The following is a 21,918-nucleotide window of genomic DNA, read 5'->3' as shown; positions in this document are numbered from 1 at the left end:
CATGTTTTCCATTACTCAAATGTTGGCTCATCACGGCCACAACTTAAGGCTTAATTTAGGCGTGTAAGTGTGAATGTGTTGCGGTGGGGTAATAAACCCACTCAGCATTCTGACATTCCTCCTTTTTTTTTTTTTTAGTTGTGTGTGTCCACGCTGTCTTCTCGACCCCTCAGTGTCTAACCCCCTGTGCTCCTCTGTCCCCATACACAGAATGTAAACCCCATGTTTGGTGGTAGCAATGCAGCAGCACAAGGCCGGAGCTCCCAGCAGCCTTCAGCACAGCCTCTGAACTCTGCGCAGCCCAATCTCCGTACTCAAGTGCCTCCAAATCTACTGCCCTCTCAGGTGGGCCCCCATTACGCCTCCGAGCTCTCACTCAGTGTTGGGTTTCTAAACAAATGCAAGTCACAACACAAAGTGGTAGTAAACCTGTGGGATATCAGCTAGGTGCTGTCTGGACTTGCATGTTGTGATTCTAGATTTTTTACACAGGACTTCTCAAAGATGGTTTGGTCTCACTGATCTAAGCCTCCCATTCCTGTCTTATATTTCTCTGCACAGGTCCCTCCGTCTTTGAAGTACCCCCCTAATAATGGAAGTCTGAACCCCCTGTTCAACCCTCAGCAGGTTGCCATGCTCAACCAGTTGTCCCAACTGAACCAGCTGTCTCAACTCTCTCAGATCAACCAGTTGCAGGTAGGTCAAGCTGAATGTCTACAGACCATTCGGTTTACCCCTCAAAGAGAAAGACCAGTGGTTTGGATATTGCAGTAGGAACCATGCAACCACGATGCCTTTTGGAAATTAGGGTCCAGAATGAAGCAGACTACTCTGGGGTTTATGAATGAAGTATTTGTATTATGTATTTGTTTTGTTCCTGAGTTAATGAGTTGAATTGTTTCTCCCCCTCCAGCGCCTCCTTCTCCAACAGCAACAGCAGAAGATGAATCCCAGGGCCATGCCAGTTGGTGGGCGTCAGCAGGAGCCACAGGTAAGGGCTGCTGAGTCTGGCCTTACCACCTCTTCTGCCCAGTCTCATCTGTACTAGCCAGTAAAATATTGTGCCCTTGCATTAAGTAAGCATGTCACATTTCTCACTTTGACCATCTCTGTTTCTCTCCTCTCGGTCTCTCTCTTTTTCTCTCTCTCTCTCTCTTTTTCTCTCTCTCTCTCTCTCTCTCTCTCTCTCTCTCTCTCTCTCTCTCTCTCTCTCTCTCTCTCTCTCTCTCTCTCTCTCTTTTTTTTTTTTCTATCTCTCAGGGTCGCCCCCTGGGCCCCTCACCGCAGATGATCCAGCCGCCGCGCCATCTTGACCCCTCCCTGCTGAAGCAGCAGACCTCTCCGCAGCCTCCCTCCCTGCACCAGCCGGGCTTCAAGTCCTACCTGGACAGCCTCATATCCCAACAAAACGCATCAGACATGCAGAAAGAGCAGGCCAGCGCCATGAGCTCGTTCACTAATTTCCCTTTAGGTGGGTGTCCTCCCCATCCCCATTCCCGTCCCACGCTAAGCCAGGCTGAGTCTCTGTTGCACCAACACGCTGGCAAGCCCAACAACATGATGTTTGCCTCCGAGATGGCAGGCTGTACCCCCGCTGGCAGTAGTCAGACCCATAGCCTCCTTAGCCCAGCCCTGAGCAACGGTCACATGGGGCCGGGCTCACCCCTCCCATCCCGGTCCGGGAGGACCTTTGCCTGTCCTGAGAACAACACAATGTCAAGAGGTGAATAAGACCCCCCCCCCCCCCCATTTTTGTTTTTGGTTTGTTTGCTTTTATTTGTTTTCCCGTACACTCATCTGTTTCGTGGCTATCACAAGGATATTTTTTGTTGTACGTGAATTGTCACAAAAGTGAAAGGACTGAATGGATGGGTGATAAATTGAAACGGCTGAGTTTAGGCCTCGTTCTGATTTAGCCCTCATCTATCAACCTATGTGCACCTTGAAATGTGTTAGCATTGCTTTATTTTGTGTGCTTCCCCTTTTCAGTGCCCCAACTAGAAGTGCTGTGTGTCTAGGCTTTATGTTGATGGCTTTTTCATCCTTGCAGTTTTTTTTTTTAAGTAATGCCAGTTTCTTAAAGCTTTAAACAATTCCATGCAAATTCAACAAAAGCACATCTTTGTAAAGATGTTTTGAGTAACATTCTATAATTTTTTTCTGCTAATAGTCTTGGGGAATTGTTTTTGTCTAATCTATTTTAATGCCCTTTCTTTTCCCCCCCCTCAATTTTATTTATAGTTCATTTAAATAACTTATTGAAGTTATATGTATTTACAGATTGGCTTCTTTCCCTTTTCTCGTCTCATAGGTTTGACCTCGAATGTAAGCAATCTAGACATCGGCAGTGTTGGTTACAAAGAGCCCCAGTCCCGTCTGAAGAAATGGACTGCCATGGACATTTCCAACTCGCCACTTGATCAAAATCCCAGCAAACCTGGTGAGTTGAAGACCTAGAGGAAACTCCCGAAAAGGCTGCTGCCTTGCCAGACAAGCTTGTAAGAGTATATTTACACTATATCAGAGCTTGCTGATACTAACTTTTGGATATTTCTGCACACCGTAGCTTAAGATGTCTGTGTATTTGAATGAGTGGTGCTTTCTGCAGTGAGCTCAATGTGCTTTACACAAAGAATAGTAAATAAAAGCATCAATTATAGTAAATATTATTTGTTGTTATTATTTATCCTGTAGTGAGCTCAAATGGTGTTTGTCCTTTGCGCAGGTGCTATGTCCTCTGGTTTGAGGCTTGAGGACTCCCCCTTTGGTCCGTATGACTTCATGAACGCCAGCAGCTCCCCCCTGAGTCCTCCTGGGTCGGTGGGGGATGGCTGGCCCAGCCGTGCCAAATCACCTCATGGTTCCAGCAACGTCAACTGGCCACCAGGTGAGTACCCAGACACACACCAGATACATTTTCGTCAGGCTCGAGACATTTTTATAGACAGAAGCCTATTTCGCAAACCTAAAAAAACCCTGATGTCTACCTGTATTTTGTCAAAAGTCCTTAGCTGTAATTAGACCAGTTGCAGTTGGCCATCTCTGGCGTTACACTGGCCATTTTTTGCATCACCAAGTTCTAACAAGTGTTTCATTATCCTTGGACAGAATTCCGACCTGGTGAGCCCTGGAAAGGATATCCAAACATTGACCCTGAAACTGACCCCTTCGTCACTCCTGGCAGTGTGATCAATAATCTCTCCATTAATACAGTGCGGGATGTTGATCACCTCAGGGACAGGAACAATGGTAGGCTATGTGTTTGTTAGTGTTCTTGTTATCCTTCATTCAGGTCGGACAAGAGCTTTTAGAAATCCTCACTGAGCTCTCTGGATCAAGGCTCTGCTTGTGTGCCCTTTTAATGAATGGAGAAACCCAGACACTGAGCTCGGGTTGCATATGGTCGAACTTGCGCATGCATATTGCATGCAAGTGCACAGTCCATTGCCTAGTTGTGTCCACGGTGCTGCTGTGATCATCTTGGACACCGATGAGTCATGGGGTTGTTTCTGTTTTTGATTTAGCTTTGTTTTGGTTCCTCAGGGCCATCCTCATCACTTAACACCACGCTGCCTTCAAATAGTGCCTGGTCATCCATTCGTGCCTCCAACCACAGTGGTTCCCTCAGCAGTACAGCACAAAGCACTTCAGGTTCGTTCCACCGCCTACAGCCGTCCTCACTTTACATGTTTGCACACATTCACTCATCCACCCAAGGCTGACTATTTATCAGCATATATTTCCCCCTCAGCATTGTTGTAAATTGTGTTCACGGCAATAAACCCACAAGAAATGTTTGTCTACTGTGTAATGAGGACTTTTTACCCTCCCTAATTTGTCTCTTCCTCCTCACAGCCAGAAACAGTGACTCCAAATGGTCCCCTGGTACGGTCACCAACACCTCTTTGGCTCATGAACTGTGGAAAGTTCCTCTCCCCCCTAAAGGCCTGTCCGCTCCGTCCCGCCCTCCTCCCGGCCTCACCGGCCAGAAGCCGCCGCCCTCGTCCTGGGAGAACAGCTCCCTCCGGCTGGCGGGCTGGTCTGGTTCTGAATCCAGATTCACTCCTGGTTAGTGTCCTGCCGTGTGTGTGTGTGAGAGAGACACTCGTAATGTAATTTCCTGTAATTTGTGAGAATACTCACAACTTGAGTTTCAGCCTATGTGGAATAACCTGGTTTAAGACCCTTGCAAAGGATTTGAACATTACCCAGGAAGATGTATTCAGATTTTTGCTGGATTGACATGAACCGAGTGCTGTCCATGTTATAACAATTAAAAACATGGTCACAGACTGTTCAACCTCCTTCCCTCTGGCAGACGATACAGGGCACTGTTTGCCAAAACTAGCCGACACGAAGACAGCTTCTTCCCCCAAGCAGTCACTCTGTTGAACACTCAGAAATAGTCCCCACCCTTACACTGAAAAAAGTCAATCAACACTGTTCTGCTCATCTACCTCATGATTACTTCAATAGTTACAATAGTGTTATTAATACATTATCATTGCACTGAACTGCCTTGCACTATATTTATTTATAATCTTAAACCTCAGTCTATACTGATATTGCATCTTGCTTGTGCCTGTTGAGGGGTCCACGACCATGGCAACCTTGACAGGGACAACAAGGAAGCGATCATCCTTAGCTGCACAACCCCCCCCCCCCCCCCCCACCACCACCAGCAACTACACTACCCCTATACCACCCATAGTGTCTATACTTATTTATTTACAAATGTACATACTGTATTTATTGTCATGTCCCTTTTTTTTTCAGGTCATGTTTTATTATGAATTTACTGCAATATTTTAATGTAATAACTGTTGGCATTTTATTCCATTTCCCCCCTCGTCTCTCCTCAGGCTCCAGCTGGGGTGATGGCAGCTCAGGGAGAACTAATTGGCTCGTTCTCAAAAATCTTACACCTCAGGTAAGAAGCTCAGGTCATTCATTTCATTAGGCATTGCATTACTCAAGTGCTGTTGGCAAGGCATCACCAACTTAAGTCCAAGATCCTTGCAGACTTGAGGTTTCAGTTTTTATTAGTCCAAAAATAATTCAGTGGAAATGCATGGATTCCAGTTTCTTCCAGTAGCAGCAGCTGGAATCCATGCATTTCCACTGAATTATTTTTGGAATCTGATCCCTTATCATACCCGTTCATTCTTACTCGTTGCTCGACTTATCGTGACTAAATTCAAGATGGCTGCAAACGCTAAACTTCGTGAAGATACTGTCTGTATAAATCGTCTTGTAAGTAAACTACCAGTGCTTTTTCAAAGTTCTCAATGTCTCGTTTTAAATGTCAGGGCCCTCGGAAGTCTACCGATTAAGTGTGGAGATACATTGAGCCTCGTAAATGGGTGTAAAACCGTGATTTATTTGCATGGCTAGCCCGATGCCGAAGCACCACTATTGAAAAAGCTGTTGGTAGCATCGGCTAACTAGCGCCAGATTTTGGAGTGCAGGGGACAAGCCGAGATGGGCTACGAGACATACGTTCATATCATGTTTCAATACACTTTAGGTCCATATCACACCGGAATTCTCCTTTAACTCATTGAATGCTAAGCTGTTTTCGGAAGCTTTGTCCTAGAGTGCCAGCAATGTTGATCGTTTAAAAGGTGAGACTTTAAGCTCTCAGTGGGTGCAAACCGTGTATTTCTACACGCCTCTGTTCTTGAGAAATCCCAAGCTAAACAGTGGCTAGTTTTCATCAAAATCGCTGTTTTTTTCTAGAAATGTAGATTTCACGTCTTTCATGAAATATGAAGTGTTGCCTGTAAACTTTACCGGAAGTGATCAGCGAGACCTGGCGAGACTGCCACCTAGTGATAGACCCACGAAAATGGCCTGGTTTTGACCTGATGTGCATGCGTCACTGATTCGACCCAAAGCGGCAACCGAGTTATGATAAAATGTCCAGATTGTGCGTTTTCATGAGTTTTCGATAGTCGTATATTTCATTTCCATTCATCAGAGTTCCCAAAATCACATATAAGGCGTGTTAGAGTGTCTAGTTTCGTAATAAAAATTCAAGCACTCAAAAATGGCACTCAATGAGTTAAATGCTGAAATCGGCGGCAAGAGTCATAAAGTCTTTTGTGAAATCCTTTTTTTTTTATGCATTTATAGTAGCCTAGAAATCTAGACGCACCATAGCGGCAGCAAATTAAATTGCTGCCAGGGCTAGTCTAGCAACTCTCCGTTGGCTTGTTAGCTCGAAAAAATGTAACTTCTATCAGGCCAATCAAATCATGTATAGAGTCGTTAGGCAGGCTTAACATAATGATTGATGGCAGAGTTGCAACAGTTTGGCTTGAATTACCTGCTACTTGAAAACAAAGAAGATGGATGTTGCTGTTGGCCAACAGTGTGACACGAGTTTCGAGTGTTTTAAGATGGCAAAAGTTTGAACTAGCCAACTAGCTCCGCTGGTGGGAAAACGCATGGGACTCGGCGCTGTCCTATTGCGTGCAGAGGGAATTTGAAAGGCAACCGATTATCCCGCCCCTCGGACTGAGCACTGCGAACGGTGAGTGCCCAGACCCTACATTTAAATGAGGGTCTGGCTCGTCAGGCTACACTTCTAGAACTGGCAAGGCAAATTTGTTGTCCATTCCGATATATCTACCACCTTATCATTTTGAGAGGCAAAATGTAACATACAGATATGCCCCATACAAAGCTTAAGGCACATTACCTCTTGTATAAAATGTGGAAGGCCAGTCTGAAGGGGTTGCATCATCTGTATCTCTATGTAACCTTTGCTCCCTCCTCCGGTGCAGATCGACGGATCCACCCTGCGCACTCTGTGCATGCAGCATGGCCCACTGATTACATTCCACCTGAACCTGCCCCACGGTAATGCTGTGGTCTGTTACAGCTCCAAGGAGGAGGCAGCCAAAGCTCAAAAGTCTCTGCACATGTAAGTACCCTCTAGGCTTCGCCTGTAAGCGCAAACGGAGAAGGGCTGGGGACTGAAGGAGTCTGAGACTGCAGTGTCTCTAGAGAGTCTGTTGAGTGTGCTTTTTGTTTAAGTCAAACTGCTTTTCACTTAAGAGTTGTGTCTGTTGAATGCATTATCTTGGTGAAGTGCTTATTAATGCAGATTTTAACAAATGTGTTACATTAATACATTGATACATTTGTATACATTACACACAATGTGTGTGTATACAATACATTTGAGAGAAACAAACCTTTTTTTGTGTATAGAAGTAATATCACATCTTGAAGTCGTGAAAAATGGGAGCAAAAACAAAAGCGTTTACATTTTTGTTGTAAATTTCACCAGCAATTCTTACAGATATTTCTGCTCTCTGGTGGAGCTCATATGTGAAGTAGTAATCCAGTCTAGAAGACTAACCTTGAAGGTTGGGTCTCGTATATGGTACCTTCAGTGCCCCTACAAGTGAACCCCTCTCTCCAGTTCTACCCCAACCCTTGCCTCATGTCATGCCCCCTCCTCATCACACACCCCTGCCCTCTTCTCTCCTCCTCCTCTTCCTCCTCAGGTGCGTTTTAGGGAACACTACTATTCTTGCTGAGTTTGCTAGCGAAGAGGAAATCAACCGTTTCTTTGCACAAGGTCAGTCCATGACTGCCTCTCCTGGCTGGCAAACGACGCTGGGCTCATCCCAGAACCGCTTGGGCCCCAGCTCCATGGAGGGCTCGGCCCACCCCTTCCCACCCACCCGCACTGATCCGAATCACTGGAACGGCAGTGGCCTGGCAGGGTCCGCCGGGGGAGACCTCCACGCCTCCTCACTGTGGGGGGGGCCCAACTATTCCACTAGCCTGTGGGGAAGCCCCAGCGGCGGCGACGTGGCGCGAATCAGCAGCCCCTCACCCATCAGCTCCTTCCTACCTGTTGATCACCTCACAGGAAGTGGGGAGGCCATGTAGTAGTATGTTTCACCTTCTGACTTAGAAATGATAAAAACAAACTAAAATAAAATACAAAAAAAAATAGTCAAAAAAGCATACAAACAACCTAAATGAATAAATAACTGTGACCTCAGAGTTGGAGTAGTTTTAAAGATAAAGAAAATCATTATCCTATGATCGAGACAGACGGGGGAAAAAAAAGAGAAAAAATCAAACGGCACTCTCTTCACTTACAAAAAAAAAATATGGCGGGGTCGCCCTGTGGAAATAAGTTACGTTTTTTTCTTCTCTGCACATATGTCCACTTTGTTTTAGCCCAAAACATATCAGTTTGAATACTTGAATCATGCAGGCCAATACTATAATGTGAAAGGATGTATTTACACTTCCAGGTAGTGCTCTTCATACAGAAAAAAGCTTCAATTGAGCTCGTGTTTTATTCATCATGTTTATTTGAATTCCAATTCTTTTTATTTTCATTTTTATTATTTGCATTTGTTTGCTGACAATGTTGGAGTATGAGCTTTTTTTTTTTTTTTTAAACTTTGCACTGAATGTGGTTTTTCTCCGTATAATCTGCAATATCGAGGGGGCCGGCAGTTCCAGTGTAGTTGTTTACTCAAGGATGTTTTTAAAGTGTGCGCTCTACTATGCCTTGATGTACGCCTACCTTATTGTGGTATTGTGGAGTTCAAGATCAAGATATAAATGCTGACTTAGGATTATTTGATGATATTACAGAATTAAGTATTGCACCAATTTTGTGTTTTAAAACTAAAGAATCTAGCTCTGCAGTGTGTAAAAACTGTAGCCACAGCTGTGACTTGCAAACCCGACCTGCAAGCCAGGGGGAACAGCACTTTCAAATAGGCTTTCAATTTTGTTTTGGAGGTGCCACATCGCGCCCTCTTGTTTACAGACTTTTGAGGGGGAAAGTATGCTCATTCTTCCTTCATTGTAAAATAATAAGACAAAAAACAAAGAAAAAAAATCAAAAATACCAAAAAAAAAAAGTACAACAAAATATAAAAAGTGACAAAAAAATGAACAAAAAAATATATTGAGGATGAAGACGAAGCTTTCTATCTCTGGGAATACTGATCAGTGTTTGGCCATGTTGTTGGTTATTTGACCTATTCCTCTTGTCTGCTAAATAACCAGCATGGTTCTCAGGAAATATAGCCAGTTTTCCCCTGTAGAAAATTTGTAGGAAAATCCAACTTCTAGCACTGAAAGTACTTATAGCTCTGTAAGTTTTTCTCTGCCAAATAACTGCTTTAAGCTGGAGATGTTCTACATACTGCTTTCAAAAAATATGCTGTCTTTTTAATAATGGGTGGATATGGTTTGCTGAATCACTATATTGTCCTATTTTCTTTCCCTCTTCCTATTGAGTGGCTCAATGTTCTCCTGCTCTGTGACTGTCAATGTAACTGTCAGACTTAAAAAGAAAAAGCAGAAATCTGTAACTATGCATCCTGTAGCCCTTGACACGGTCTACAGAATTGCTTTTTCTTTTGTCAGAAGAATTTTTGTATATTCTCAGTAATAGCAATTACCTTGTTTCCAATCTTTGTCATTGCCAGAGATGGTGTTCAAAACTTTTTTTTTTTTTTGGGGGGGGGGAGGGGGGGTGTATTTTTAACAGTGCAAAAGTCGTCCACATTTCATTGCCTTGATTCAAATTGTGTCCGAAGATGCAACAAGTCAAGTGGCTTTTAACTGTTTACAAATAGAATATGATTGTAACGTGTACAGTTTGGTTGTGTTAATCTGAAGTTCCTTACAATATTAATAAATCAAACATTTTTGGCTGCTCATACAATACCTGTATTCTTTTCCTCTCCAGAGCTGGTTTTGTCATTGAAAATGGCTTGCCTCTGTAACTGAAGCCATGGAAGGCTAAATCAGAGGTGAATGTAAACTATTGCTGGTAGTTGAATACAAGAAAAGATGTACATAGATTTACAGACGATATACATTATAAATTGTTTAGTCAAAGATGCACAATATATGAAAAGCTTCAAAGAGGAGAGGAAGAGATTTGTGATCGAGAGAGATGTCAGCATTAGGCTAAGCCATGGACCTTAATATTTGTTTAAGCTGTTATGTTTTTTTTTTCTCCATTCTAGTTTTATTTGAATAGTAGAACTTGCTCACTGTGTTTAAATTATCTGTATTTAATGACTCAAAAAGCGTAGTACAAAACCCTTTGAGAGTATTACCCTGACTTGATGGTGGTGTGCCAGTATTGAACCATATTAAGTAACTGCTTTACCAAATATTCTTCAATCAGAAGATTTGTTTACTTAATTCCAGATCTTGCTTCTCATTTTGTTTAACAATATTAAGAGGAACATTTGGAACCAGGTTTTGTCATGTTTTTTTTCCGAGGATGGAGAACAAGAGTTGACATAATGACAAAATTGAAATGAAAAGCCTTGGATTTGCACTTGGTGTACATAAAAAGAATCTGATTAGGTTGTACTGTATTAATTTTCCTGGAGGAGAGTATAGCTTTCTGTGGCTTCAATGGTGTGACTGGAGAAGAGTGCGGTGTGTCTGTCTTTTGGATTGTTTAATGCACAATGGCTATCTCTTTAAGGGTGTAAGGCAGATTATGATGGCAACAATTATTATGATGCGTGTTCCCTCCCCTGACTTGGCCTGCTCTCTTCCTTGCTCTGAAGGAAACGACTGTGTATTTGAGCTGGTGTTTGTAAAAGCAAAGCCTGTATCGGACGCCCATGCAGGTCTTTGGCACTAGATTGCTGTGTGTTGTGTGTGGTTTTTTTTTTTTTTTTGTTTGTTTTTTTTTAATTCATTTATTCTTATTCATTTTTTGATGACTTTGTGCTGCTCCACAGCCTTGTGCTTTGGAGTGACCTTCCTCTGTGTCCAGGGTAGTGGTGTTAAGAGTACTGAGGGTTAACGCTGTGCATGGCTTTAACTAATGGTTCTGAATAGGATCTTTCTAACTGTTGGGAGATGGCTTTTTGTATTGTCTCCCCAAACATTGTGGCTTTTGTTTATTGGAGTGAATTGATAGCATAGGGAAAAGCCATTTGGCACCCAGTTAATTTCCACTTTTTTTTTTTTTTTTTTTTTTTTTTACTGTTCTTTTTTCTTTTGTTTCTGTTGTTGTTGTTATTTTCCTTTGTCTCTTGTCATCTTAAAGTAATGTCTTCATGTATGTACAGCTGTTTGGACAAACTTGTCCCTCTGAGACATGAAAATTCACTGTCATGCCAAAATTTCCGTGGGGGAGAGGGAGGAAAGGGATTTGTTCTTTTGTAAAAGCTGGACAATGTATATGCTTAAAATGCCACTTGCAAATGGATGTTTTGAGGAAATTCATGAGCAATGTACAATCCCCATTTTGTATGGCCAGGTAAAAGTAGAGGAAAACATGGCTTGGCCTGACATTCTACTTTTGTATGAGAAAATGTCATTTTCTGAAACTATCCTGTGAGCAAAATATACCCATGTCTTTTAAATGGTTCCTACTGTTGAACAATGTGCTACGGCAATTGACTTAAACTGTGAGTATTTCTGTCTTTCATTAAAAACCCTTAAAGCTTTAGTAATACCAGCACAAAGAAATGGATGAATGAGAGGTCGAATCTTAACTTCCACTTGGGAGAATACTAAGAAAGTCTATGCAGCGAGAAATGAGGCTTCAATATCTTGTTTGTTTTGTTTGTTTTTCCTCTCGGTATAATCTTTCACAGTAGTGACAGGATAAAGAAATCCTGAAACATGTGCCATGATTTAACTTCTTGATTTGTTCTTGTTTTTCTTTGTAAAAAAAAAGCGGAGAAAAAAACAAATTGGCCAGTTGTAGCAGATGGAGCATTACACTGGAAAACTTCCCTCTTCTCACTGTTCCTTGAACACAAAAATGTGGAACTGAGAAAAGGTAGAGTTTTCAATGCAACTTCTTTTTTTTTAATTATTATTTTTTTAACAAATATTTCTGAAACCATTCTTTGCTCCCTCATAACCTATATGCACACTGCTTTCGGTTGACTGTTTAAAGGATGTGTAGAAATCAACATCAATAAACTTACCAACTTCAATGAGCAGGAAGTACTTTTCGCTGTCTTCCTGGGGTCATCGTAGAATTTTCACTTGGGGAACTGCACTTTTTGAAGGACAATCCTTATTTGTATTGGTTAAAATTTGACAGGAATTAGTCTAATAATACAAGGTAGAAAACTCGTGTTTAGTGATGAATGTTTCCTCTGATGCTGTTGTATTTTATTTTACTCTTTGTTGCTTGGTTTTCAATTTTAGTGCTCTTAAGTGAACATGTACTAAGGTTGTAGAGTAGATATTAGGTCTTATGTTGGCTGTACTCGTAGACTGATAACTGTTTGTAAAGTTCTGATCCTGATATCAGAATACAAAGCTGTATAACTTGGGTACAACCCTCAATAAAAAGCCTAACATTCAATTCGAAGTGTCTGTCTTTTACATCATCCTCTAGGAGACCATTGCAATTGCACAATCTTTTCAACAGAGTTAATTATAGTGCAATCAAAAATATTCAGTTTAAGAGCCATTATTTTCATCAGTTTCCATTATAAATTGCATTATTGTCCAGTCGTCAGGTCCATGAACAGTCTGGACTAATTCAGACTGCCAGTATGTTAAATGAATGATTAGACTTATTTGTCAAAATGTGCTTGTGCATCTTATCAGATTCTTGGCAACACACACAATAGGCCCCTAACAATAGAGTGATGTCTTTCAGACAGGACATGCAGTGCCCTTATGGAGTCAGTACAACTTGTTTGTAAAAATGATACTTGATAATAACTTTTACATTCATATTATTCTCATTTTCCCATACCGCTAACCAACTACTTGATGTCCAGACAATGCAATAGGACCACTGACACAAACATCTCCAGGCTATTTGATCACATGAAACCAGTAAAATAGAAATAGAGCAATGATCTGAAGTTAAATGTGTGAAAGTACTACATGAAGCTTAGAAACTACCAGGAACAATACTAAACTATGTAACACTTAAATTCCAATTTGGGGTGAGTGTTTTGTCAATGTTCTTGGTCTAAAATTTGACAAATGTAACCAAAAATGTGTGAGTGCCATTTGCCATTACTGATTCATATGGAAAGATGGATAAATAATTTGAAGCCATCACTTCAATCAAAATTGCCCACAGAACATAATTTAATTTACATCAGTATTTTAACTTCAACAAAAAATACTTCCAAAAAGGGTCATGCAGTTCACTGAGAAAATGAACATTACAGGTGTGCAGTGTTATTACCACAGTTTTCCACATAAATTTTTCAACTATTCCTTATCCAGATATAAGACAGGATTGGTAAAGGTCTATTCCCCTTAATGTAACATTTTTTCAGTTTACAATTTTTTCAATTGATATGTCACTGTACCTCTTCACAGACTACACATCTGAACAATTAAAAGAGACTAATTCTCATAAGTATAAATTAAAAGGTATTATCAAGGGCATTTATAAAAGTCTGCCTCTCAAATCCTAATATACATTTAGTTACATTCAGCAGATTACTTCTCTTAGTGTTCATTGTGTGAGCTCATAAAACTTGATCATGGAATAGCAGACTCTGACTTTATTATATGCTCATGGATTCTAGAGTTCATACCTCTGATTGGCCACAAGGTGGAGCTGTGCAAACAATACAAACATTACAACGATGAGTGTTCTCTTAGGTCTGGTTTATTAAGCTCTTTAAAACTCAAAGAATTAACTCACATTTAATTATCACATACAGCGGTACATACGACAAGGCAGTGGACTTTGATAGCCACAGACTGACAAGGTGAGCAAGTGGATACAAAAACAGAAAAAACTGCCCCGTTACATCTGCAGTATATTCAACAAGGTCATTCCCACCACACCTAGATGAAAAAAGAAAATTGACAAAATTACTTCATGTCAACTGACCACAGGACACTTAGAACTAATGAATTAGTGAGAGCTAATGGTTAAATGGCCACCAAATCACCTTATTCATAAACATCTTTCTTATCAGCAATGAATTGTACAATCTCCGCAGGAGTCATTAGTTTCTCTGCTGCCGCATCTGGGATCTCAAATCCTGTGGACCACACACAAGCATGCCACATACAGAGAGAGAGAGAAAGAGAATTGTGAAGCCATACGATCAAAACCTGAGCATGAACTGCTTAAGGGGAGACAAAAACAAATACCATCAACTTACCAAACTCATCCTCCATTGCCATTATAATTTCGACCTGGTCCAAACTATCCAACCCCAAATCCTTCATGAAGTGAGAGGACGCTTTCAGCTGGGGAAAAAATACAATATTAATGTGGACAATAATCAAAAGAAAAAGGACAACAGATGCCTTTCTCCTCTGCTAGTAATTTGCAGTTGAATATGCTGCATTGACAACCAATATGATTGAGGCATTAGAACATTAAGCATTAGATTCCTCCACGGGTTGATAGAAGACGAGCCCCATATCACTACAGGCAAGTTAAAACAGGACAGGGGTGGTCATGTGTTTTACACTTAACACAATTCTACACACTTACGTTCTCGGGATTGATCTTGTCATACAGCTTCAAGACGTACATAACACGCTCTGTGATTGCCTCGATTGTGAGAGGAGGCAAACCTCCATACTGTCGACTCAGCTGTGAAATCTTGGAAGGAAATAAAAACACAATTCAGGGATAGTTTAATGTATCGAAACATCTAGCCACTCTGTCAGGCTCACTAAGGACATATTGCAGCAGTAACCAAGTATCATAAACGACCCATTCATACATGTTTGCAATTAAAAACACGTAATTTAGCAAGGTGGTGACCAGCTGGCATCACCCTCAAGGAATTGCCAACTTAACGTGACAAGTTAGGTTGGTAGGTCTGCTAACTTAAATTAGCTGTTACCTTAGCTAGGTAGATACAACAAGAGTATAAAAGCCGATGATAATGGTTAGACTTCAAGACAAACCATACAATTGTCAATGCCTATTGGTGTGTTTGTTTATACCATCAACTCAGTTTTTACCCTATCTTTAGCTGACAACCAAGATACGACTGGATTTGCAGGAAAGACACTGGTAGGTCACTGCATCATCCAGCACCGCTAGGCCAAAGCTGCTACTCAGAACCTTCAATGTTATTTAACTCTTACCCGAGACTGCTCGATCCCCCGTGTTCTCTGGGTGCAACCGATCACAGAAAATGATCGGTCATTGGAAAAAAGCAGCGCACTACTTGATCTTGCGATCACGGATCCTTGAAATAACCTTGTCGAAGACCGGGTTAGCGAACGAACACACTGGGTGAGCGCACGGGCCGCCATGTCTGAGAAACCCTGACAAGTCCCAGAATGCACCAGGATCAAGAGACATTCAATGAGCACATGCGCATTCTAGCCAATCCGGAAATATTTACATGTTCCTTATTTATCTGTAGTTTGTTTTAGGATTTTTAAAAATAAAACACATTACAACTATTTTTGTAATTGAAGAATACATGCCACAATTAAATATTTAATGTTAACTACACACATCACAATTACATACTTGACCCGGATACGGAAACTAACTACCTATGTTTTGAAACGTGACGTAATTATTTATCAACGTGGTTGTGCTTGTTTCATGGTTAACCATCTTTTAAGGCAGGTACACGAATAACACCAATTTATCGTTGTTATAGCGTGTCTAATAATTATAGATCTAAAGCAAGATATAGTGATAGTGTGTCGAACTGTTATGGTTGTTAATGAATGGCCTCTTACAGACGCACAACATATTCGCAGTCTCGCCTGTGTACAGCATATTCACAACCCTCTGTCTTAATTTTGTAGTACGCAAAACGGATTACAAGTTTCGCTGTCGGGTGTGCATACTCCTGACATGCCCTACGTAAAATGTACACAACTTGTCCTATGATGTTCTGTTGCAGGATATAGAAATGATCGACATGGAGCCTGCGAGTTTGGAGAACTTGTGTATCTTGTATCACAGTGCAGATTACATTGTTGTCAATAAGCACTGGGACATACGTATCGACAGCAAAATGTGGTATGAAAAGCAGACCGTCCAGAGTCAGCTGAATCATCACTTTCCAAGTCTGGTCGACCCTGGGACATACTATGGTTTCAGGTGTTGGTTCTTTCTTTTATATGCTTGAAATATGGTGGAATTTAAATAATGGAGCAAGATGAATGACAAATTCCATGATGTGCTGTATATGAGCAAATAGATAGATAGATACTTTTAATAAAATAATTATTTGTTGGTGCTTACATTCCGTTGTCAGTTACCAACCTTATTATTTAAGCCCTGATGTAATGCAATAAAAGTACACTTTATATGTCAATCTTTTGTCATCATTTAATTAATCTCAACTGCCAACTATTAAGACATAGCCTATTGCATGGCAGTTCATAATCGTTTTTTTAATTCATGTTTTCAGATTCTGCCACCAGTTGGATTTCTCCACTAGTGGTGCTCTTTGTGTAGCCCTTAATAAAGCAGCTGCAGGGAATGCCTACAGATGTTTCAAAGACCGGCTTGTAACAAAGGCATATCTGGCACTGGTAAGCAAGTCTGCTATGTTTCAAATACAGCAGCATGATCAGTCAGTTTATTAATCATTAAGAATTTCCATGTCTCTATCTTATAGCTCCGAGGGACAGTTGAGAAAGAAACAATGACGCTGAACTTTGCTATTGGCAAAAACACTGAAGAGGGCAAGACTCATATGATGTGTATTGATGGCACTGAAGGTGAGATATTTGTTCATATTTGTTTGTTGAATAGCCCTTTTCACATGCATAATTATCTGTTAAATGCTGTCAGTTGCCAAATGAATGCTGAGTACCTAATTGGGTTTACATTAATTTAGTTACAATAACTCTCTCTCTCTGTTTCAGGTTGTGAGAATCCTAAGCCCAGTCAAACAGAGCTCAAAGTCCTTGAATATGGAACATATGATGGTGAGCCAGTCACCAAAGTGCTACTGCAGCCTCTAACAGGTAGAACTTTGGTACTTGTGTAGACTTGATTTGTGACTGTGGTTAAATTATTTGTAAAATTATCTGATTATGGTATACTATGTGGTATTAATTTATGTATTTGCATATACATTTAGTACTCGCCCTGATAAAGGGAAGGGAATAATTGTAAATGGGTCAGTTCATGTGTGCTTGTCTGCTCACATAACTTGAAAACTAAAAAAACGTCAAATATTCTTTACTACGTCACTCTCCTCTAACATGATTACCCAGATCTGGCTCAGAATACCAATACTGGAATTTGGTTTTGCTTTGGTTAGTTATATTATGATGTTGCAGTTATATAGTTTGGTTACAGTTGTATATTGTAGTCTGCCATTACCCGACTGCTATTGTTTTATATGTAAACAATCAAATTGCCTGATTGGCAATTGTTTTTTTTTTCAGGACGCACCCACCAACTGAGAGTACACTGTAGCGCTGTTGGCCACCCCATTGTTGGCGACTACACCTACAGCTTGGGCAAAGACAACAGCCCCTACCGTATGATGCTGCATGCCTACCTCTTGCGTATCCCCTTGCCAAAGGAGCCCATCCATGTGACTGCCCCAGACCCCTTCCTGCCAGTCAGAGACACCAAATGGGCTCCAGAGAGACTCGTGAAGACACTCGAGGGTGCACTGGGGGGCCTGCTAGACTGCTGCAAGGAGGAGGAGAGCCGACCCACTGATGAAACATTACAAGTGGAGGAGAAGAGAAGAACCACAGAGGAGACAGAGGAGCAGAGGGCCCTGTGTCAACAGTGGCTAAGTGAGTGGTCTTTGGACTGACACTCCTACAAGTTACCTGTGCTTTCCCTCCCAGGTTCTTTAGCTGTTAGCACTCCTGTTAGCCTAGCAGTGTTTATGTGCCCTATACTAGCAGAGACAATGTTCTCCAAACACACTGTGATGTAAAGTGCCAAATAGGTTCAGTAGGAGTAATTTAATTGATTAATGGACCACAACTCACTGTATTACCTCATGATGGACATTAAGGCCAGAGCTTTTCATACTTGGATGTTGCATATTAAATTTTCACAAACCAATTAGTTTAAATGACTTCACATCGTCCAAAAGACATTTAAGCTACAGATGATTGAACTAGAGAGAGCATCTTATAAGTGACCTATGGTTGTCAGTTACTAATGTAGAACCACAACAGGGTCCTTGCACCTTCCTTGCTCTCACCATTGTGTGTCGTGTTGCTGCTGATCACAGTGTGTACCAGCTAAATGTTAACTCTTTAACACACACACAGACATAGGAACCACAAAGTATGCCATGTGTACTACTAGATATTGCGAAGAAAACTTCGTATGAATGAGCTGTGATATGAGCTTACTGCTCTTATGTACGGTTTGTACTTTTACTGTATGTATTTTAATCATATGTTATGCACTTTTTATCTGGAAAGGATATGTAGTTTGTTTTATGAACATGTACAGTTTTTTTTATTTGTTTTGATGTTAATTTGTACACAACTGGCATGCAGATGTAGCAAATCAGCAGAAAGTTTACGTATTTTTAAAAGTCATTTCTGGAATCTGCTGCTATCTAAAATGTGCTGATGCTTTGGCTGCATGACCTATTGCATAAGATAAGATCACTGTAGTCTATCTTGTGTTCATGTGGCTTCCATTAAGAACCAAGAGGTAGCCTTAGCCCTGGGCTCAGTGAAACAAAAGATGCATTCAGAATGGTTGTATGTGTGCCATTATGATGTTTTGATGGCTATAAATTAATGTAGAATACTGGTGACAGTATTTACTTAACCTGTACTTTAACATGCACTAGACTTCTCTCAAAAATATTGAATGAAACACAACACTAACAAAGCTGAGACAATAAAAAAAATGCATTTATTAGCAACCATGTGAATCTGAAAATGCCGCTCGCAAGAAGTATTTTAGTGTTGCAAGTGCAGACCAGTTACACATACAATAAATAATAGGCCAGGAAAGCAAACTAAACCGGTCATGTTGTTTTTCATGTGACATGGCTTGTCTTGTGATCTGCTTCCAATACCCAAGGCCCCTCTCGCCACTAACCTCAACTAACAGATGAGGCACAGAGGCACGGAACAATGATGCCACATACAGAGAGGGCTCAGAGACAACTCTCAGGATTCAGAGGGAGGAACTGAAAACTCACTGACAATGGAAAAACCTAGCTGATCAGTGAACACACGCTATAAAGCTTCTGATTCTGACAACATATTTTGATGAGTATTGACAAGGTATTCAAGGCATGTATATAGTTAAGGACTTTAATTAATGGTGAAGGACTAGAATATTCACTGTTTATAACGAGCAGGTGGCCTAAGGTCTGCACCACCCTGAGAGATGCATTTCTAGTCCTATCAAATACGTGGACCCATAGTCATAAAGATCCTTCATAGGTCCATTTCCTCTGTCAGTTTCCATTCAAACTACAGCTGAAAACTGATCCTTCATCTATACTCTCCTACTTGGAGAACCTTTGTGAAGATGGGGCCGCCAGTCCTTTCTCTTTTGGTCCGTGGGAGATTGACCCAGGAGTGTTAGATCTGGCTGAGAGGGAGGAACTTCTGGTAGTAGCTTTTGGTGACGTCAATCATCAGCTCTTGCGTGCACTCTGGGAGCTCATTTGAAAACAGGCCTTCAAACCAGACAGAGAGGAATGGAGGGGACAATGTCAACACTTTACTAGACACATACAGTATATACATACATAGATACTTGATTCATCCCCAAGGGACAATTGTACGGTTATAGATCATAAAGATCATAACAAACATACAGTTTTACACAAACATAGTACATATGAATGCAAAGGGTTCCCCACAATCCAAACATCTACGAGTACACACTTTAACTCGGGCCTACTTAGTGAATGAGAGTTAAACAGTCTTTTCCATTAGTTTTCTAACGACCTAGGCTATGTCAGTTCAAGTGGACTGATTGTTGAATTGGAAGTGTGCATTTAGTGGATCTGAACCTACACATAAACATCAGCTGTCAAAAGTCTCATCATGGATGGATGCATGGACGGATCAGACTTCTACATATGGATGTCACTTACCTGGACAACCAGAGAAGACTGTAAAGGGAGGAACCACGGTCTCAGGAGGCAGGACTGTGTTATCCAAAATTTTACAGCAATCCTTCAGAACACAGCGACGACCCTGAAAAAAAGCATACATAGTAAAAGAGGCTAAATACTCCATTCTGTTTCTTGAAATTGTTCATGGTCAACAAATGTTGTAACACAGTAAATGTGTACTCACAATGACACAGTTCTTTCCAATGTGGACATAGGATCCTATCTGAGCTGCATTAACAACACAGTCTTCTTCTATGAACACATGGTCCCCAATGTGCAGTGGGAAGAATGCCACTCTAAGCATAATTGAAAACCAAAGCACAAGCGAGCTTAGAATCAATATTAGGACAAACACAAAATACTGTAGGATTTGCATGGATACCAGCCACATCCATATCTCGACTGACAGATAAAATCATTACTTACCCCTTGCTGAACTTTTTAAAGGGTGGACGAATCACACTCCGACTCTTTATGACACAGTGTCTTCCCACCCTGACATTTGCCAGATCGCCTCTGATAATGCAGTCATTCATAACAATGGTCTAAGGTAAAAAACAAATAATAAATCCAGGTTTCAGTGAATAGGATATCTAGTTGCCACTGTATTGCATGTCATCTAACGGTAGTTTTCAATCTGCGTAAAAGCTAACGTTAGCGTTGACAGACTTGTAACGTTAATCGACACAGTAATACTCACTTTTCCATTAAGCACGATGTTCTGACTCCCACAGAGTACCGACTGCCGACTAACCTTATTACCCGATGCCTGCAAGGAAATTATATATTAGTTATCGTTGATTAAAAAAAGACAATGTTAGCTGCTACACGAAGTAACGTTCTCCAGGTACCAAGCAACTTCAGCTTTAGCTAACTTAGCCATATTTAATTAGCTAGCTATCACAGAACAAATACACTGTTTGTGTGAAATTAGCATAAACAAAAAATCCAGTAACACCACAACTTAGTTACTCAATAATAGCATTAATTGTCGTATTGTGTACCTAGACAGCAAAAATAGATTCAGTAAAAGCTGTGATAAACACCAGCATACATGGTAGCCTACAACGGTGCTAATTCGCTATCGCTAGCTGAACTGTTACTTGCTAATGTGGAATCAAGGAAAACATGTTACGTGTGCAAATGCACTTACTGACCGTCTCTATATATTCTGCCTTGTTGTACAATATTTCACACAGCTCCATTATATACTGGAATTGTGGATTCACTAGCCAAACTCCCGATGACTGCCACTGAATATCTGGGTAACGTTAACTTGAATCGGCTGGCTGTCAGCCGCTCCCCTGGTTTCCGCTGTTGTTGGTTGACAGACATTGCATGTAGAGTCAAAGACATCATCGACCAAAATTGATTAATAATGTCTGCTGGAGAAATAGTCAATTCACTGGAAGGACTCTAGATGGCTCTATGGACCAGTCAGTGGCATGTACATCTGCAAAGGAGCACCACTTTCCTAACATTTAGCCTATCATATCATTACATTCCTTCATTACATCCCGCCTAGACTACTTCAACTCCCTATTCATTGGCCTCCGTAAATCACTTCATTCAGAACTTTGCAGCCAGACTAATCACTCATACCAAGATATCTGCACACATCACCCCTATTCTTTCTCAGCTTCACTGGTTACCGGTTCTGTCCCGAATCAAATAAAAAATTCTACTAGCTACTCACTTTCAAAGCCCTCCATGACCTTGCTCCTCCTTATCTCTGTGACCTTCTGATTTCTTACACTCCTTCCTGCTCCCTCAGATCCTCTAATCAAAATCTCCTCTCTGTCCCCCGAACCAGACTCTACCCTAGGTGGCAGGTCTTTCAGCGCCATGGCCCCTAAGCTCTGGAATTCCCTCCCTCAATCCCTCCGTGACTGTC

General features: G+C 41.1%; 4 protein-coding genes across 12 annotated transcripts in view; 2 read left to right on the top strand and 2 right to left on the bottom strand.

Annotated features, from left to right (window-relative positions):
* Positions 1-12,346, top strand: part of LOC121704606 (trinucleotide repeat-containing gene 6A protein-like) — a 60,088-nt gene extending 47,742 nt beyond the window's left edge. For 7 of the 8 annotated variants that reach the window (XM_042084984.1, XM_042084988.1, XM_042084982.1 and 4 more), the window contains 12 exons: positions 211-345; positions 562-696; positions 914-991; positions 1,261-1,723; positions 2,312-2,440; positions 2,726-2,887; positions 3,109-3,249; positions 3,544-3,651; positions 3,856-4,068; positions 4,863-4,930; positions 6,789-6,928; positions 7,518-12,346. In XM_042084984.1, the coding sequence (XP_041940918.1) occupies positions 211-345; positions 562-696; positions 914-991; positions 1,261-1,723; positions 2,312-2,440; positions 2,726-2,887; positions 3,109-3,249; positions 3,544-3,651; positions 3,856-4,068; positions 4,863-4,930; positions 6,789-6,928; positions 7,518-7,908 (2,163 nt within the window). In that variant the 3' untranslated portion in view covers positions 7,909-12,346. The remainder of the gene's footprint in view (positions 1-210; positions 346-561; positions 697-913; positions 992-1,260; positions 1,724-2,311; positions 2,441-2,725; positions 2,888-3,108; positions 3,250-3,543; positions 3,652-3,855; positions 4,069-4,862; positions 4,931-6,788; positions 6,929-7,517) is intronic. The other variant, XM_042084989.1, reaches the window with a different exon arrangement.
* Positions 12,347-13,605: 1,259 nt separating this feature from the next.
* On the bottom strand, positions 13,606-15,272 carry ndufab1b (NADH:ubiquinone oxidoreductase subunit AB1b). The gene is made up of 5 exons (XM_042085011.1): positions 15,070-15,272; positions 14,465-14,575; positions 14,127-14,214; positions 13,911-14,003; positions 13,606-13,803 (listed from the first exon to the last, which is right to left on the bottom strand). The coding sequence occupies exons 1-4, from the start codon at positions 15,238-15,240 to the stop codon at positions 13,912-13,914; spliced, it is 462 nt and encodes a 153-aa protein (XP_041940945.1). The 5' UTR covers positions 15,241-15,272; the 3' UTR covers positions 13,606-13,803; position 13,911.
* Positions 15,273-15,470: 198 nt separating this feature from the next.
* Positions 15,471-18,913, top strand: rpusd1 (RNA pseudouridine synthase domain containing 1). Of its 2 annotated transcripts, none has more exons than XM_042085007.1 (6): positions 15,471-15,561; positions 15,849-16,048; positions 16,362-16,485; positions 16,572-16,674; positions 16,822-16,923; positions 17,350-18,913. In XM_042085007.1, the coding sequence occupies exons 2-6, from the start codon at positions 15,858-15,860 to the stop codon at positions 17,730-17,732; spliced, it is 903 nt and encodes a 300-aa protein (XP_041940941.1). In that variant the 5' UTR covers positions 15,471-15,561; positions 15,849-15,857; the 3' UTR covers positions 17,733-18,913. The 2 variants fall into 2 exon arrangements, with proteins under 2 accessions (XP_041940941.1, XP_041940939.1); XM_042085005.1 differs by having other exon boundaries at positions 15,482-15,565.
* dctn5 (dynactin 5) lies at positions 18,781-21,356 on the bottom strand. The gene is made up of 6 exons (XM_042085009.1): positions 21,182-21,356; positions 20,725-20,793; positions 20,451-20,569; positions 20,209-20,320; positions 20,004-20,106; positions 18,781-19,580 (listed from the first exon to the last, which is right to left on the bottom strand). The coding sequence occupies exons 1-6, from the start codon at positions 21,227-21,229 to the stop codon at positions 19,483-19,485; spliced, it is 549 nt and encodes a 182-aa protein (XP_041940943.1). The 5' UTR covers positions 21,230-21,356; the 3' UTR covers positions 18,781-19,482.
* Positions 21,357-21,918: the final 562 nt, after the last annotated feature.

Source organism: Alosa sapidissima, chromosome 3 (assembly GCF_018492685.1).
Source record: "Alosa sapidissima isolate fAloSap1 chromosome 3, fAloSap1.pri, whole genome shotgun sequence".
Taxonomy (NCBI): domain Eukaryota; kingdom Metazoa; phylum Chordata; class Actinopteri; order Clupeiformes; family Clupeidae; genus Alosa; species Alosa sapidissima.
This window is presented reverse-complemented; position numbering and strand designations above follow the sequence as displayed.

Bases quoted from the DNA above. Each gene is read 5' to 3' on its own strand.
- dctn5 (XM_042085009.1), bottom strand. From the start codon at position 21,229: ATGGAGCTGTGTGAAATATTGTACAACAAGGCAGAATATATAGAGACG. The intron at 20,321-20,450 runs GTAAGTAATGAT...AATTATGCTTAG, and splicing joins TTTAAAAAGTTCAGCAAGGG to AGTGGCATTCTTCCCACTGC. The intron at 19,581-20,003 runs GTAAGTGACATC...TCTGGTTTGAAG, and splicing joins AGTCTTCTCTGGTTGTCCAG to GCCTGTTTTCAAATGAGCTC.
- ndufab1b (XM_042085011.1), bottom strand. From the start codon at position 15,240: ATGGCGGCCCGTGCGCTCACCCAGTGTGTTCGTTCGCTAACCCGGTCT. The intron at 14,576-15,069 runs GTAAGAGTTAAA...TTTCCTTCCAAG, and splicing joins GGGGGATCGAGCAGTCTCGG to ATTTCACAGCTGAGTCGACA. The intron at 14,215-14,464 runs GTAAGTGTGTAG...TTTTTTCCCCAG, and splicing joins ACAAGATCAATCCCGAGAAC to CTGAAAGCGTCCTCTCACTT.
- rpusd1 (XM_042085005.1), top strand. From the start codon at position 15,542: ATGGTTAACCATCTTTTAAGGCAG. The intron at 15,566-15,848 runs GTACACGAATAA...GTTCTGTTGCAG, and splicing joins TTAACCATCTTTTAAGGCAG to GATATAGAAATGATCGACAT. The intron at 16,486-16,571 runs GTAAGCAAGTCT...TCTATCTTATAG, and splicing joins CAAAGGCATATCTGGCACTG to CTCCGAGGGACAGTTGAGAA.